This window comes from Tinamus guttatus, unplaced genomic scaffold (assembly GCF_059628265.1).
Source record: "Tinamus guttatus ecotype Peru unplaced genomic scaffold, ASM5962826v1 Tinamus_guttatus_pri_ptg000078l, whole genome shotgun sequence".
Lineage (NCBI taxonomy): Eukaryota > Metazoa > Chordata > Aves > Tinamiformes > Tinamidae > Tinamus > Tinamus guttatus.
Window position 1 is genome coordinate 552,525 of NW_028288612.1, and position 17,005 is coordinate 569,529.

Below are 17,005 nucleotides of genomic sequence, written 5' to 3' on the forward strand. Positions count from 1 at the left end.
TAGGGCATACAAGGTATTACAATACTGTGCTGTTAAGCTAACTGAAGAAAGTTTGATACACACCAAAGGGAACTTGCGCTTCCTTTCCCTTCCTGCATTACACAGAAGGGATGTTCTGCCGTTGCAGAGAAGTCAAACATAGCAAAGGGAAAGTGCAGGGAACAGTTCTGTCCAGCAGCAAACCACACCAGCCACAGTTTTAGGAGTGCACAGAGACACAAGTACACAAGAGGATACAAGGACAGTGCTGACTGTAGCACAGCCAAGCTGGTCTTGTTCCAGTAAAAAAAGCATCTAATTCACTGCCTCTCTGCACTGCCCAGCAGTATTGGGTGTTTTAAAGTCAGTTGGACTCTGCATTTGCTTTACATCCTTCATCCCAGACTGAAGCCCTGTAAGTACAACATCTATACAACTTGCAAATAATCACATTAGTCTGCTTGGAAAGAATCATTTATTTATTTTTTAAAAAACAAGCAGCCTCTCTCCGCGGCTCATTCTGTGCCTCAGAGCAAGGCTGTGGAAGTCTTCCCTTGACCCATCATGCCCTTCTTCCACAGCCAGGCTGGGAAGAGGGTGGAAAGTGCCAAGTGTTAAGGTGCTAAAATGCTCATGATGTTTCTCTCAAGTACTGTTGGCCTGTTCCTGCTCAAAGAGGGCCATGGCTAAATGTGAGCGGGATGCAAGTCCCTCCAGGTTGCTGAGCATACAGCGATGGTACAGCTCCTCACTCAGTCGTGGATTGCAGCTCCTCAGTGCGTATTTCTGCACTAGCCCTGGTTCCACAGCCCGAAATAGGTGCAGACCAGAATAGTGGAGGAAGACATCGAATACCTCCATGCTCTCCAGCACCTCATCCTGGTCTAGGATGTCAGCTGCTAGCTTGGTACGTGCTGTCATATAGTCGGAGTTATAGAAGCAGGCCTCGGCAAAGGAATGTCTATCAAAATGACCATCCCTCAGGAAGTCGGTGCTAGAGGAAGCAGCTTGCTCACCACGGTACACCAGTGTAGGGTTGAACTCTTGGAAGTGCACTGGAAAAAAGACTTGCCAGTTGCTGATAGTATTCATGCGGCAACGGTTCAAGAACTCCATGTTGATTTCTGTCCAGACACTGGCTAAGAAGAACAGGGTGTCCACAGGGTGCTTCTTTGACACTATATCCATGAGTTTCACTTGAGATGGCACCTCAGTTTTAACACTAATCCAGGGAATTTTAACTTCTGCATAGCGTTTCTCCAGCTCTCCCACCATAGCTTTGACTCCAGCAAAAACATCTACCTGGCTGACTCGCTGGGCATCATAGGGATGATAGATAAAAAGCAAGGTCAGCAAGGCATTATCGTGGGTGTCCAGAGTGTTCATAGCAAACATATCCAGGAAGTTTGCCACAAAATCCAGGTCCTGCACGGTCAAGGGAAGCACCAGCTGCACCCGTGTGGCCTCTGTTACATACGGCATGGGAATGATTTCAACCTTACTTAGGGGACGCACCAAGCTCACTCGTTTGACCAGGACATGAGTGTGACCCTTTTGGGTTGCTGCCTCCAGCAGGAGATCCAGTGTATACTCCATGCCCCGCGTGGGGTCAAAGCGCCGATAGCCATTCAGCAACTGCCGCTTGCTGAAGCGGAGCAGAGGCTGGTAGCGGCTGTTGAGCTGCTCGAGGGCTGACTCAATGATGTCACTGACGTCTGCTTTGCTTGCTCCAGAGAGCTCACACTTTGGGGAACCGTCAGGACAGGAGAAGAGGTGCTGCTCAGTGAAGTAGTCCCAGCTGATTACCTCAAAACGGGACGTGGGAAGAAATGGGGCATTAATACCCACAGGCCACGTCAGGCCTGCCTCGCCTGCAGGGGTCAGTGATGTCAGGTTCCTGATCTGCATCTGCACCAAGAGAGAACCCGTACAGATCACTGCCACTTTCTCCAGAGGCCTAGTCCATGTCTGACACAGACCTGCCTCACCACCTAGAACTGTGTCCCAAGAGCAGCACATCAGCAGCTTTGGATACAGTTGTGTCAGACATGCTGCTTCTCCCTGGCTCACAGTAACACATGCAACAGAAGCAGCAATGCCCTCTCACAAAGCTGAACATAAGGAAATCCTGTCTGGCCCAAGAGCATCCATTGATATCCCTCACCCACATACCTGGAGCTCCTGAATCTCCTGGTAGGCTCTGTCCAGCTGGATCCTGCTGAAGTGCTTGTGCAGCCGATACATGAGAGTCACGTCGGAAACAGGGTGCACAGCAAGAGCTGCTTGGAACTCCTCTTCATCCTCCTTTTCTGGCTTGGCATTTTGGGCCAATTCATAGGTGTGATAGTGCTGGCCCTGCAGTGGACAAGAGTCACAAAACTGGCCTGGAACTGTAGATTTCACAGTGAAGCCTTTCTTCATGTCAGGCATGCATCCACCCCTCTCTGCCGGCTGCAACATCCAGGGTCTAACATACAGTGGGCTGCCCACCCACTGCATGTGCAACCGCTACATGGTTTTTCTGCATCTTGGTACCAACATGCTCTTTATGCCAACTGTCTCCTAACACCCAGGATGATCATTTGCCAGTAGGCTGCAAGAGAAATGGACACCAACCTCTCCACTTAGGTTACAGTCCTGCACCACACTGTCACCCCATGTGGCCACTCCCCACCCTGTGCATCACAGTAGAGGTTCACAGAAAGCCCATCTATGGAGCAGCAGGGACTATAAGGACATATGCTTTGTCACACGTAGCAAACACAAAACCCTGGAAAGGGGGTTAGTACCTGGAGCTGAGAAATACAAGTGATGCCAAGGAAATCAATAATGCAACGTCCCAGCCACTCATCTGGGCGCACACTGAGGATCTCATTGCGGCAACTGTCCAAGTGCTGATGGAGCTTAAGCAGCAGGCTACGGGAAAGCAGGTAGCCAAAGCCACCATGGCAGTAGCGGGCCTGCTCATCTCCACCAATGAACTCCTCTGCTCGGCCCAGGTAGACGTCTTGGTTAATACTCAGGTGCATCACCAGAGCCTTGACCTGTTCTGCCTGCGTGTAAGTGTCATCCTGCATGATGTAGAACCAGTCATAGTCAGAACCGAAATGTTGGTGGATGTAATGCATGGTCTCATACATCAGCCAGATAGGACGCTCGTCCCCATGGGCCACGAGCACCATCCCATGGGGCACCTTGGCACTGCGCAGCCCCGTGAAGTAGAGCAGGCGGGGGAAGTGATGGGCCACCGTCTTGTTCACGGCCACTGCCAAGGTGTTCAGGGTGGCTTTGGAGGTCAGCACGGCCACAAAGAGTCTCTCATGAAATCCCAGTTCTGTCTGGATGTAGCGAGTTCTGTAATGGAAGGATAGGCCTACATCGTAAACAGCTGGATGACAAAAACCAGGATTGCTTTCCAGGCTCATGGTGACTCCAGCAAACAAAAACTCCTCCTAAGTTCGCCAATGGTTAAAACAGTTAAACCTAAGTCTAGAGCCTTAGAATGAGCCTCATTTGTAAAAATTCCATTTGATAAAATTACTTGCTACCTTCAAGAATATTCACATAATCCATCCAAGATAGAAATCTGTGCAAGTGTAAGCCTTAAAATAATAATTTGGAGCAAACCACTATTAAGTTATACACATTTTTATTAACCATTCAGAATTTCGCTAATCAATAGATTAATTGGAACATATCAAATCCTTCTTCAAAGCTTGTTGCACACAGGCAATAAAAGAAGGAGTAAGTTTCCTTGCCTGTAAGGGATTGGTTGTGATAACTTCTGTCATGCCCATGTACAGTGTTTACCACATCCTCTTCGGCATATCCTGCTTCCAGGATTTCCTTCAGGGCAGCCAGGGATGCTCCAAACGGTCATTCCCTGCCCATCCCCTGCCTGCCGGGGCCCTAGGGCAGGAACGCGTTCTCACCTGAGTACCTTCCTGTGCGGTTTGCTGGGGTCCCGGGCATAGGGCACGATCCGCGGCCTGAACTCCTCGCGCTCCGGGCCTGGTGCCTCACGCTGCACCTCGGGCCGCGCTCCGCCGCCGGGCAGCCCCTCGCGGCCCGCGCCGGGGCAGCCGCCCTGGCCGTCGGCCCGGCCCCAGGCAGCGCGCAGCAGGCTCAGGCTGCAGCCCAGCGACAGGCCCAGCAGCAGAGGCAACGCGGGCCGCAGTGCGGCCAGCAGCGCGGCCAGCCGCATGGCGGAGCTGGGCCAGGCCCGCTACGGCCGGGGACTGCCCGCAGCACCGCGGCGAGGCGCGGGCAGCCGGTGCCAGGGGTGCATGGCCGGTGCGAGGCAGCGGCGCCTCAGGGCCGCCGCGGTGGGGCGGGCAGCGAGCGGCGGACGCGGGCGGCGGACGCAGGCTCCGTGCCGGCGCCGCGGGAGGGGACTGCGCCTCCCGCCCGGCCGCGCTGCCGCCGCTGCCACATCAGGCGCCTCATCGCCGCCCGCGCGCGCTTCCGCTTCCCCTGCGGCTCGATGGTACCGCCGCTCTACCCCCTGGCGCCCATCACCTCTATGGTGCAAGGGCCCCCTCCCCCCCCAACCCTGCGCGCGCTCGCCCGTGACGCAAGTAGGCCGCGCCCCCCGCGCGCGACGCGGTGCACGCCGGGACTTGCAGTGCCCTGGCCGCACGCGCTCGCTGCCCGCTGAGAGCAGGGAGTGAGCCGGGACTCTGTTTCCCAGAATGACGTCAGGGCCCCGGCGTGGGTGACGTTCCGCGCCGCTATTGGCCACCGCTGCGGAGGGGGTGGAGCGTGCGCACGCGGTAGCAGCTGTCCTGTTGCGACAGAAGGAAGGCGCGGAGCCGCCGGTGAGGGGCCGTGCGCGCCGGGCCGGGAGGGGGGAAGGTGTCGGGTGTCGGTCTCAGCCGGGACTGCGTCCGGGTCCGGGGCGCCGCGTGCTCTGGGCCGCTCAGCGCAGCGCTGCCGGGGCGGGGAGCGGCGGGCGGCGCGGCCTAACGGCCCTTCTCGTCCCGCAGCCGCCGTCCCGCCATGCCCTCGGACCTGGCCAAGAAAAAGGCGGCCAAGAAGAAGGAGGCGGCCAAGGCCCGACAGCGGCCCCGTCGAGCCGCGGAGGAGAACGGCGATGCGGGCCCGGAGCCGCAGGACGTGCGGTCCCCGGAGGCCAACGGAACGACGGCGCCAGGTGAGCGTGGCCCGCGGCGCCGGGCCAGGACTGCCGCGCTGGGCCGGGCGCCGGCGGTGGCAGCGCTCGCTCCCCTCGGAAGCCATGTGGCAGCGCGTCCTTGTCTGGCTTGGCTGGGCAGCCTCGGGGGTGCCTGGTTAGAAGACTAGGACGTTCATTGCTCCTTGGATAAAGTTACAGGTGGGCACAGGGCCGTGCTGGGCTGGTCCAGCTGCTGCCTCTCCCATTAGGGTGCTACCTCCTGGCAGCTGGCAGGACCCTGTGCCCTGCGAGATGGTGTTCACTAGCTGGTGATCAAGGTGCCCGCTGTCCTCCCTGAAGCCTGTGGAATAAGAGTAGGCAGTGCCAGTGGAGCCATTCCCCTTGCAGATACTGCCCTGACTTACTGGCGCTTGATGCCCTGCCACGACTCTGCTGCAGGAGCCACCACAGTGCCTCAGCGCTCCGCTCTCGTTGTCAGCCTGATACCACTGTGGATCCCTGTGCAGCTGCTTTTCTGTGGCAGCTCTGGCTTGCCAAGCCTCGGAGCCTGGAAAGCTTAATGAGAGAAACTTTGTCAACAGATTTTGGTCGTCCCAAAAGAAACCGGCAAGGGAAAGGTTCAGGGGAGAGAGTTCATTTTTAGTCCCTATTGCTCCTGAGCTGCTTGCCCAGGAGTTCATTTCCCAGCAGCAAAGACCCCAGGTCTCTCCTCGTTGTGTTATTTGTCTCTAAGAGGCCGTGAGTGCTCGGGATGGGAAGTGCCGGGTCCTCCCACCGGAGCTCCCCGACCTCTGCAGCCTCTGCGCTCTGGGGACTCCCGGCTGCGGCGGGATTGAGCGCAGTTCTGCCGTGTGGCGGGGCTGAGCGGGACTCGGCCGGGCCGAGCGGGACTCAGCTAGGCCGGGCTGCCCGCCGGCCCCAGGGCCTCCCGCTCCGGCCCGGCGCCTCCGCGCGTCGCAGCCAATCGCCGCGCGCTCTCCCCGCCATTTTGCATGCTGTCCTCTTATTGGTAGAGCCTGGAAGACGCAGCCCGGGTGGGCGGGGTTGGGGCTGGGCCGGGCCCGGTGCGCCGCGGTCGCCACGTGGGGTCGGGGCTGGGGCCGCCGAGCCCGGCCCGGCCCGGCCCGCCGAGGTCCTGCTCCCAGTCTGGCCCAGCCTGGCGAGGCCGGCAGCGCTCTCTGCAGCGGCGGGCGCATTGCTATGGGCTAACGCAATAGAGCAGGTGCAGGTGGCTCAGGTTGCCGCAGCAGGCGCTGGGCCCAGGGCCACTGCTTGGCCTTGGCCTGGCTGCAGGGTCGTTGGGCATGCTCGATGAGGCTGCTACACCGCTGTGGGAATTGGACGGCAGGGTAAGTGGGTCACTAAATGCATACTCTGCCCTGGCAGCTCCTTGAGAAATAGCTGGACATCACAGAAAACTTCCGTGCCTCTCTTGTCGCTCATCTGGTTTCTTGTTTATGCAAGTGCTCTGTGTACATTGCAAGATCTGTTAAAGGGGGCCCGTGTCAGCATGGTCTGCAGCTCCTCCTTGCCTTCCCACAAGGTGATAGTAACTTTACTGTTTGGCTGGTTTTGTTAGGAATTAGGTTTTTACAGCCAGGCTGGTATCACCCACTGATCTGAACCCCAAGATGTGAACAAGTCTCTGCTCTGAGAAGCTGGAGCTGGCTAAGATGCCCAAGGGCATTTCTCTCTTTAAATGGCAGGATCTCCCCAAAGAATGAAAGTCAGATTATAACTCAGAGTTTCAGGACAGAAGAAGATCAGCAGGGCAGGAAATGTCTGCTCAAGCTGTAGGAGGAGATGAAGAGGGAGCCAGTTGCTTCTTGATAATTGACAAGGGTTTTCCGAGTGCCGCTTCTCTGTTCTTTCCTGTCACTTGTTTCCTAGCTAAATTCACCTTATGCCAGTGCTTTTCCTTAAGAAGCAGCACTGCTTAGCTCCCCCATGCCAGGCCTTCCTGCGGAGAGTGGTAGTCCTCTTGTGCTCTGGCAACAGGCAAACTCTTCTGGCAGCTGCTTCTAATGGTCAGCCTTTATTTATAGATTAGGTGAAAACTGCTCTTAGACCATATATAACCATCTGCTGAGCTGAAGAAAAAAGAAGGAAAAGCATCCTAAAAACTTTTGGGCTTCCTTAATGTTTCTGTAGAAGTGGGAAAGTAGAGTTTGTTTCCAGGGGTCCTGGGCCTGTCAGAATATCAAGATAGGGGCTCTGGCTTCGCTTGTGACTGTAAATTAGTAACATTTTGGTTTGTCCCTGCATGCAGAGGTGGATGCTCTTACAAAGGAACTGGAGGACTTTGAGTTGAAGAAAGCTGCTGCCCGTGCGGTGACAGGAGTTCTGGCCTCCCATCCCAACAGCACTGATGTGCACATCATTAATCTCTCGCTGACCTTCCACGGCCAGGAGCTGCTGAGCGATACAAAGCTGGAGCTGAACTCAGGGAGGCGCTACGGCCTCATCGGCCTCAACGGCATTGGTGAGCTGCAGGGCCTGGTGGAATGGGTGTTTTGGAGCTCAGAGAAGCCTCGGTGGTGCTGAAAAGCTGGGTAGGTGGAGATGGTAAATGCTAGAAAACAGAGAAAAGGTTGATAGACAGGCCTGGGGCATGATGACTGCCCTGCCTGCCTCCCCACACAGAAAGAGGGGTTGCTATGAGGAGTATGATATTGCAGTCTGGCTTTGAACTAGGCCTTTCCTCAAAATTCAGGCGGAGCTTCTTGTGCTTCAGTTTGTGCCGTTGCCTCTTGTCTCCTGTCGCTAGGCACTGCTGAGGAGAGCCTGGCCCCATCCTTTTGACACCTTCACAATATTTATACACACTGATAAGATCCCCTCTCAGCCTTCTCTTCTTTAGGCTGAACAGGCCCAGCTCTCTCAGCTTCTCCTCATAGGAAATACATTCCAGTTCCCTGATCATCTTTGTAGCTCTAAATATTTTTGATTTGTTCCTGTGGAGAGCAGGAAAAAAGGCCTGGCATCTGATACCTGTTTGCAGGGTTTTTATTATTTTTTTACTTTTTTTTTTTTTTTTTTTTTTTTTTAGCAGTGTCACTAATGCAAATGCTACCGGTTGGGGGAAGAAAAAAAAAAAAAAAAAAGCTTGCAGAGAAATATGGAATACGTAGTTTTGCCTGAATGGGAAAACAACTTCATCGATCCCAATCCTTGGAGAAGGCGACACTGTTGTACCTGGAGAGTTGCAGAATATGGGTGTATTTGAAGAGGAGCTAGTAAGACGGATCAGCTAACTTAACTTTAAGACAAATACTTAAGTTCTCTAGTGGTGAACACATTGCTTCCTCTTGCATTAGGAGGAGTTTTTAGAGCCTGACATTATATCTTCCTGTAGGAGGTATTAGGCAGTAGGAAATGTACAACAGAGATAAAACTCCCCAAAGCTGAGTAGGAACTGAAATTCACTGCTTTTCAGGAGCTTCTTCATGTCTCAGTCCTGTCCTTGGTGATCTTGAGCTGGGAGGGCAGCCTATTGCAATGAGGCAGTAGGTTCTAGTTCTTCTGGCTTCCAAGAACCTTCCAAGGTTTTCTTTGGTGAGGGAGTGAATCTGTGAGACCTGTCTGTATTCATGCGTTGCTTTGTTACCTTGAATCTTCTTGAACCCAGTGAATAATTTTGGAGCATCTGTCTGCACACAGGGAAATCCATGCTCTTGTCAGCTATTGGGAAACGAGAAGTCCCCATCCCAGAGCACATTGACATCTACCACCTGACCCGAGAGATGCCGCCCAGTGACAAGACCCCTCTACAATGTGTGATGGAGGTGGATACGGAGAGGGCCATGTTAGAACGAGAAGCAGAGCGTCTGGCTCATGAAGACGGTAAAGCTCCTGAGATTCCCTGTGGGCAAGGGACATTTCCTCTACTTTCCCATCTCAGTCAAGAAAAAGCCTCATTTGGGTTCCCTGGCAGAGGTTTTGCATGTCACAGTACCTCTTTCTCCCAGCTGCCCTGTACTAGTTGAAGAGTCCTGTAGGATTCCATCTCCTCTTTAGGTGAAATTATCCCATGCAACAACTTAGGGAGTCTCTTAGACCTGGGAGTAGAGGAGGCTGAGTAGTGAAGCAGACAGACCATGAGTTTTCCCAGCTGGGGCCTGCAGTTGAGAGCCCTTTATTGGTAGAAGTACTGACAGGCAGGCTATCTTTCAGCGGAGTGTGAAAAGCTCATGGAGTTGTATGAACGTCTGGAGGAATTGGATGCTGACAAGGCAGAAGCACGGGCCTCCCGTATCCTGCATGGCTTGGGGTTCACTCCAGCCATGCAGAGGAAGAAGCTGAAGGACTTTAGTGGTGGCTGGCGAATGAGGGTGGCACTTGCTAGGTGAGTAGTGTACTGCCGACTTCCTCCTGGGAGAATGCCTGTCTGCTCCTGACTCTTTCCAGGAACTTGGAGAAGAGCAGGGAGACTCTGAGTGCCTGCATTTACTGTACCCTGTCATCTCTTCTCGCCTCACAGAGCCCTGTTCATTCGGCCATTCATGCTGCTGCTAGATGAGCCCACAAACCACCTTGACTTGGATGCCTGTGTGTGGTTGGAGGAAGAGCTGAAAACGTAAGCATGAAGGAGTTCATGGGTTCCGCGGGTTGTGCGTCCCTGCAGGAGGAGCTCGTCAGCAAGCAAGCACCATGGGAATAACTGTCTGTTGTGCTGGTGGCTGCATGACTATGTTGCTGTGCCAGTGATGTCTTCCTGTGCTGACCACTACATGTTTCTACAGAAGGGTTTTTGATGCAAGGGTATCAAATAGAAAATAAGCTCCTGACACTCTTTTAGTGAAGAAAGGAGAAATACTGGTCTGTATTCACTGGAGAAACTCCTTCTGAAAGCTGGAGGGGACCCAGCAGCCCCAGTAGCAGCCCTGCATGCTGTACCAGCAGTGTGAACTTTACAGAAGACCAGACTGCCTGCTCACTTTTCTGCATATTGTTCCTCAATTTTTGCAGAACTGGAGTATGTGAGTCTGTTAGCTTCATCTGTTTCTACTATGTCAGAAAAGCATTTTAGTAAATAATGTTAAAGTAGTAATACTTTGGGCCAAAGGTTCAGGAATTGTTATGAAGTTTAGGTTTTCTGGGTTGGCGGTTAAAAGGGCTGGATGCAAGCATTTGAGAAAACCTCTGCAAATGAAAAGCCTATTCCACTAGCTGCATCAGCTTAAACTTTTGCATGCTTGTTTTCTCGGTCAGGTGTTTTGGGAAAGTAATTTGAACCTCTCTCTTCTGGTGAGACATTAAACAGTCATTTTACAGATTTGGAGTAGGGCTATGCATATTGTGCCTAAGAGACCAATAGGGTCTAGTGAGGTGAAGGTAAGCAGCAGAGGTTGGAACTTCTAATGAGTGTGACATCAGCGTGAGTCCTGTGTCAACAGCAGTTGTAAACCATTGCACAGATAGCCAGGTCTTGAGTGTTTATGAAGACTGGGACCCCTATATGGTGAAGACTGTCATGGCCAAATCATGATTGTCCTCTGCAGCTGTGTATAGCTTCTTTACTCCAGACTTCCCACAGTATCTCCAAGACTGTTATCTTTGTTCCTAATCTGGCTGTAGACAAGACAATTCTTGTAAATGTCAATCCTTTGCCACTGTCAGGGAGGCCAAGCAAGAAGCCTTTACCTGGCTTTGTCTCTAACAGCTTATATGGTGCCACAGGTTCAAGCGGATCCTTGTGCTGATATCCCACTCCCAGGATTTCTTGAATGGTGTCTGTACCAACATCATCCATATGCACAACCGCAAACTGAAGTACTACACAGTGAGTGAATGGCACACGGACAACCAGCAAAAACAGAGGAGGTGAACTCTCAGACATATCTGATGTTTCTATGGTCTCTTTCTCTAGGGAAATTATGATCAGTATGTAAAGACCCGCTTGGAGCTAGAGGAAAATCAAATGAAGCGTTTCCACTGGGAGCAAGATCAGATTGCCCACATGAAGGTATCTGCGTAGCTGCCTGAACATCTTTCTGACCATACATGTGAGCGACCCTGTACCTCCTCAACCTTGTCACTGTGACTTTCAGGCTAACTCGTGTTTTGTTGCAGAACTACATTGCACGATTTGGTCACGGCAGTGCCAAACTGGCCCGGCAAGCCCAGAGCAAAGAGAAAACCCTTCAAAAAATGATGGCTTCTGGCCTAACGGAGAGAGTGGTCAATGATAAGGTAAGATGAGACATGATATTGTGTTTGGAGATCAGAATTGTAAACATGGGCTGAATGAGTAACATAAGCTTTAGCTGACAGCAAGAATGATTGATAGATGCAGAAGCAAGAATGGGATGCCCTTCGTAATGCTAGAAGGGTGACTGCAGTGAGGATAGCGAAAGGTTGAAGAATAGAAAGAAGAGTCTTAATCTTCCAAGGAAGAGAAGGAGATTTGTCACACAAATAGGGGCATTTTGCAGACACGGAAGTGAACGTTTAAAAATGGGAGAATATGGGGAAGATGCTCAGAGAAGAACCACTCCTTGTTTGAAGAGGATAAATCTGCATATGCATCAAGGGGAGAGAAATATGGGATCATTAGGCAGTAAACAGGTTTGCAAACAACTACTCAGAGTAAATCTGAATGAGTTGCTGGAGGGCCTCTTAAATTGTCAGGCTGGAGCTTTGGTCTACAGATGACTGTAGTGCAGCACAGTTATCCTGGTGTAACAGGGCTGTTTTGTACCACAGGTTGTCTAACAAGTGGATATTCTGTGTTACAGACTTTGTCATTCTATTTCCCGCCATGTGGGAAAATCCCCCCTCCTGTCATTATGGTGCAGAATGTCAGCTTTAAATACACCAAGGATGGGGTGAGTACGTGGCATGTGCAGCAATGCCTCACTCTTGCATGGACTGTATGGAGATTACTTCTGTCTCTGTCTTGTTTTCAGATGCTTTTGACTAAGCAATTTGATCAGGTTGCAGCATATTACTAGTAAATTAAACTTTTTGATAGTGTTCATACTGAGTCAGCTGGGACAGAGCTTTTCAGGTACAGCATGGATATTCTGGGTCATAGTGGAAAGACATAATATGTGTCATAATCTTTGTATTTTGCAGGCGTGGATTTATAATAACCTGGAGTTTGGGATCGACTTGGACACCCGTGTAGCTCTCGTTGGACCCAATGGAGCTGGAAAGTCAACACTGCTCAAACTGCTCACAGGAGAAGTATGCTCCTTGCGCTTTCTAACTGTTCTGTGCTTTTAGTGTTGGGGCAGCCTCCAGGGAGGCTGTGCTAATTTGCCAAAGCACCCCAATCAGGCCTTGGAAATCTAAGGTCTCACTGCAGTACAGGACTTTTCTCTCACATCAGCTTTTCAGATTACTACTTCTGTGCTGGGGAAGAATGGCTGGTGTCAGTTTGTTCTTGTGTACCACAGAAGGAGCAGTTTCATGGTGAAATGCTTTTATCTTCCCCCTTCTAGCTGCTGCCCACAGATGGGATGATTCGCAAGCACTCACATGTGAAGATCGGCAGATACCACCAGGTACTCTATGCAGTTGACACTAGGCACATGAAATACTGAGCAAAAAGCTGCCAAGAGGAACCCTGCCCTTCCATTTCCGCTTAAGCTTCTCTCACTGCTGTCGCTGTTCCCAGAGTCAAGAGAAACAACTGTTCTCTGTCTGGCCAAAGCCCCTCCCTTGAAAAGAGGTTTGCTATGTCCTTTCTGTTTAGCCTCTTGCCTTTTGTGGGAGAGAGTACCCTGTGATTAGTGCTGAATGAGCTTGCTATTGTGAAGCAGCACCCTGAAATGGAGACTCCTTACCTCATAGCTCAGCACAGTGGATTTACTGGGGGTGGAATTGCCATCTCTTCTTTTTGGCTGTTCAGCTGGTATCAGAGATGTAAGTAGGGAGGTGCTCTCAGTCATGGGGCAGGTGGCCTGCATAGCCTGAAGCTTGCTTTTCTTCTCTGTCAGCACTTGCAAGAGCAGTTGGACTTGGACCTCTCACCCTTGGAGTACATGATGAAATGCTACCCAGAGATCAAGGAAAAAGAGGAGATGAGAAAAATCATTGGCAGATACGGTCTAACAGGGAAGCAGCAGGTGAGCATGACCTATTGGAGTTAGCTTTTTGCTCATTCGGGAAGCTGCCACGTTTTCTATTGCTCTACTGATGTCTGACAATGTGACACAACATGTGGCACTGCACAGTGCACTGCACAGTGCAGCTTCTAAACGCTTTCTTCATCTCCTCATTTAAAATTGGGTATAAAACATTGTTTGTAGGACCTTTTCTTGTGTTGCGCCAATGTGTGTGTTGGAATGAGTGACTTCCAGAAACTTCAACTTTTGCTTGTCTCTCTTTCTGTGATAAATGCCAGGCAGAATTGCCAGAATAGATTTTTAACTAGGAGAGGGGACTACCTGGCTCAGACAAGAGGACAGGTTCTCCAGTGATGCTGTATGTCAAGATGTGACATGCTCCCATGCATCACACATACACATATACATTCTGCGATTCAACCTTGATTTTTGTACTGTTCTTCTCCATTGGTACCTTCAGAATTGGTCCCTTGTGTCTTGTAGCTGCTGCAAACAGGTGGAAATCTTGAGTATTTTGTGGTCAGTGCTGTAATGTAGGGACTGGTACTATACGGATACCTGCAGGGCTGTGAACAGTGTCTGTGCTTCCCAGGTGAGCCCCATTCGGAACCTCTCAGATGGGCAGAAGTGTCGTGTGTGCTTTGCATGGCTGGCCTGGCAGAATCCTCACATGCTTTTCCTGGATGAACCCACCAACCATTTGGACATAGAAACAATAGATGCTCTGGCAGATGCTATCAATGAATTTGAAGGAGGAATGATGCTTGTCAGCCATGACTTCAGGCTCATCCAGCAGGTAAGGAGGGTAGTGAATTTTGGCAAAACACTTCTAGCCCCTTCTGAACAGAGACACTGAAATGAGCTGTTTTCAACTGATTTGCTCTAACTGACTCCCAAACAGTGTGTGAAGCAAAAATCGTTGGATATGGTTTCTCTGCTGTGTTCGTGCTGAGTGGTTATGTAGTCTAGAAAAAAATCACTTTAATATAAACTAAAAAGCTAAGAATAAGTTTAGTACAAATCGTGACACACTGTGGAGCTTTTAATTAGATTTTTTTAAATGGTGCTGGATTAGTTCTACCAGAATTTTCTGTGACTGAGTCTGCCGAGGTAAGGAAATTTGTTCTTGGTTCCACATACATGGAAATGTCAGATACTGGTTTTCCAACTGTGTTTTTTTCTGCAAATTCAGAGAGAATTTTATTTTTCTGTGCAAGCAGTTCAGCTCAAGAACTACCTTTTCAATTCCCAATCTGGAAAGAAAGGATTGTTTTTTCTCTTAGTTCATGAATGAAAAGGAAATGTTGAGGGGTCAAAGATTGTTGGTTCTAAAATCTTGAAGTGTAAATTGTTTAGAAAACACTGTGTAAGATACTTCTATTTGACAGTTTAATGCGTGAAAATTGTTAAACTACTTCATTACCAGCTGGTAGAGGGTAGATGTTGATTAATTTTATCACTTTGATAATGTTATGAAATACTGTACTATAGACCTCTCCTCCCTCCTCTCCTTGTGTGTTTTCAGGTTGCACAGGAGATCTGGGTCTGTGAGAAGCAGACAATCACAAAGTGGCAAGGAGACATTCTCGCCTACAAGGAACATCTCAAGTCAAAGCTGGTGGATGAGGATCCGCAGCTCACCAAAAAGACCCACAATGTGTGAGCTCTAGAGCAGTCGGCGAGGTGTTCTCTGTGGAGACTGACAGTGGCCAATGTGACCTCCCACCTGCCGACTGGAATGGGACTCTGCTGCTATCTCTGTGGCTATGTTCTAGGATTGCTGCAATACTGCTTCCCCCTGACTTGCCTTGCGCTGTACATCTGGACGGATCTCCTCTCCTAATCTGGCTACATTTGGGCAACACTTCCATATTTAGATGATGTCCCATCTAGAGCCAGGCCTTGGAATCTAATGGCCTGGGGTCTTTGCAGTGGCCATTGGCTGTCTGGATTGCAGTGATGCTGTAGTGGAGACCCCAGCCCAGCTTTTCTCACCTTCTCCTTCCCAATTTCTGCTTCCGTTTAGATACTTCACTTCAAACTTCTCTGGCCTTGGTTTGTTTTTAACTATTATTTAACAGTGTAATTAACAGATCTGCCTGAGAATCCAGTCAATAAAGAGGGAAGAACAGTCTCCTCTTGTTTTGTGAGCTGTACTAGTTTTCGGGGCATGGTGGGGCAAATTAGCGAGTGTTGAGTGTGTGTGTGTGTGTGTGTGTGTGTGTGTGTGTGTGTGTGTGTGTGTGTAAGGAGGTAGGGCGCTCCCTTAGGGTGTTTTTTTTCCAACTGGTGAAAAAAGGGACCAAGCCACTCTTATTTATTTATCAGATACATCTCTAAATGGTTCTGAGGATTCAAAAGTAGAAATAGGGAGTGAAAGGGTATGTTCTCTGCAACAGGGCAGCTGAGGTATATACTCTTCACTTCTGTTTATATGGGTCTAATATGGTGTTTGGATGTTTGGACTATAAATTAGTTAATTGATCCTTGCACGTTTGAGCAAAACTAAACAAAGTTATTTTAATATTTATTTTTGCTCTTAATACCAAATTTTTATAAAAGTTGGTGCTTAAACCTCACCTTGTGCCACAGAAGCTTGAAACTTAAGTAATTTCTTGAATAAAATACATTTTTCCTGTATTTTTAAATGAAAGTTACTTCAAAAAAAAAGTAGCAAGACCAAAATACTTATGATCACAGTTTTTCATTTTAATTACTTTTAGCATATGAGAATGGTTACACTGGTCACCTGAAAAGTTCATATAAGCCGCTGCCATGTTCCAACAGTACATGTATATAGAAAAGCAAGACAAAGCGCAAAGCATTTATAGAAGCACAGGACAAAATGCAGCTGTACTTTCTTGGAGTACTTGAGTGCCAATTATTTGTGGCTCTGACTTTCAGCAGAATACTTCCTTGTTTTTTTTTTTCCAAAGGAACCATTCAAGTTGTGGACTGCTTTGACAGATACCACAGTAGGAGTTTTCTGTTCCCCTTCAAATTAAACATGGCTGTTACTGCTTAAGGTGTTAGTTCCCTACACCAGAGAGAGTGGTTAGGAGGGCAGGTCAGTACATGGTAATGCACATGCCTGCATGCTTAAGCAGGGAGAGTTTCAGCCTTGATTTAAACTTGATCTGTGGTGACAGTTTGTTAGACTGCACTGAAGCAGCTATGGCAGATGTGTGTCCTGCATTACTGATTGCTGTGGAAAAGGCAACCATCAGCCAGAGCAGCTGCATCTTACACTGTCTCAGCTAGGACTTATCTAGTTGTACACAAAAACAGACTTAGAGCTAGACAAATGGTGATGAAAAGTGTTCCTTAGCTCCTCGGAGGGTGAGCTCTGTGAAAGAGATTAGAGGTTAGAGCCTCTACTCTGCTACTGTTCTTCATAGTCCAGAAGTGAGCTACAGCCAAAAGTGACGTATGCTGTTGTCTGCACAGGGCTGTGGGACTCTCAGCCTTTGTTGTGTTGAGAGTTCACCCATATACTGTGAAAAGAGCAACAAGTTAAGCCAAGCATCCAGCTTCCAGAATGGACAGCCTCCAGTTCCTGCAATCCATTAAAACAGCTGTGTGTAAAAGTATGAACAGAGTGGTAATTCTCCAAATCTGGGACGAGGTTTGACTATGCTGCTCAGTGGATGAACCTTTCTCCTTGCTGTATGATGACCACCTGCATTTAGTGCTGGTTACCCGATCACTGCTCAGCGCTTCCTTGTAACTAGACACATTGTTAGTACCTCCTAAAGTGAACAGTGTTAGGAAAAGACAGAGGCCTTGTGTTTATAACTGCAGTGCCAGTCACTGCTGCAGC

General features: G+C 49.9%; 2 protein-coding genes across 3 annotated transcripts; one reads left to right on the top strand and one right to left on the bottom strand.

Annotated features, from left to right (window-relative positions):
- Nucleotides 1-499: 499 nt before the first annotated feature.
- On the bottom strand, nt 500-4,219 carry CHPF2 (chondroitin polymerizing factor 2). The gene is made up of 4 exons (XM_088519954.1): nt 3,912-4,219; nt 2,769-3,333; nt 2,152-2,334; nt 500-1,887 (listed from the first exon to the last, which is right to left on the bottom strand). Exons 1-4 carry the CDS (start codon nt 4,181-4,183, stop codon nt 625-627), a joined length of 2,283 nt encoding a protein of 760 aa, XP_088376080.1. The 5' UTR covers nt 4,184-4,219; the 3' UTR covers nt 500-624.
- Nucleotides 4,220-4,722: 503 nt separating this feature from the next.
- ABCF2 (ATP binding cassette subfamily F member 2) lies at nt 4,723-15,319 on the top strand. Of its 2 annotated transcripts, XM_088519955.1 has the most exons (15): nt 4,723-4,796; nt 4,965-5,131; nt 7,383-7,595; nt 8,774-8,956; nt 9,287-9,458; nt 9,594-9,689; nt 10,793-10,895; nt 10,983-11,078; nt 11,186-11,305; nt 11,851-11,940; nt 12,191-12,301; nt 12,559-12,621; nt 13,057-13,185; nt 13,778-13,981; nt 14,711-15,319. In XM_088519955.1, exons 2-15 carry the CDS (start codon nt 4,978-4,980, stop codon nt 14,846-14,848), a joined length of 1,872 nt encoding a protein of 623 aa, XP_088376081.1. In that variant the 5' UTR covers nt 4,723-4,796; nt 4,965-4,977; the 3' UTR covers nt 14,849-15,319. The 2 variants fall into 2 exon arrangements, with proteins under 2 accessions (XP_088376081.1, XP_088376082.1); XM_088519956.1 differs by lacking the exon at nt 4,723-4,796 and having other exon boundaries at nt 4,878-5,131.
- Nucleotides 15,320-17,005: the final 1,686 nt, after the last annotated feature.

Excerpts from the sequence above, each read along its gene's own strand:
- CHPF2 (XM_088519954.1), bottom strand. The coding sequence starts at position 4,183 with ATGCGGCTGGCCGCGCTGCTGGCCGCACTGCGGCCCGCGTTGCCTCTG. Across the intron at positions 2,335-2,768 it reads CTTGTATTTCTCAGCTCCAG|GGCCAGCACTATCACACCTA; the intron begins GTACTAACCCCC and ends TGTCCACTGCAG. Across the intron at positions 1,888-2,151 it reads AGGAGATTCAGGAGCTCCAG|ATGCAGATCAGGAACCTGAC; the intron begins GTATGTGGGTGA and ends CTCTTGGTGCAG.
- ABCF2 (XM_088519955.1), top strand. The coding sequence starts at position 4,978 with ATGCCCTCGGACCTGGCCAAGAAAAAGGCGGCCAAGAAGAAGGAGGCG. Across the intron at positions 10,896-10,982 it reads GCAAACTGAAGTACTACACA|GGAAATTATGATCAGTATGT; the intron begins GTGAGTGAATGG and ends CTCTTTCTCTAG. Across the intron at positions 12,622-13,056 it reads AGATCGGCAGATACCACCAG|CACTTGCAAGAGCAGTTGGA; the intron begins GTACTCTATGCA and ends CTTCTCTGTCAG.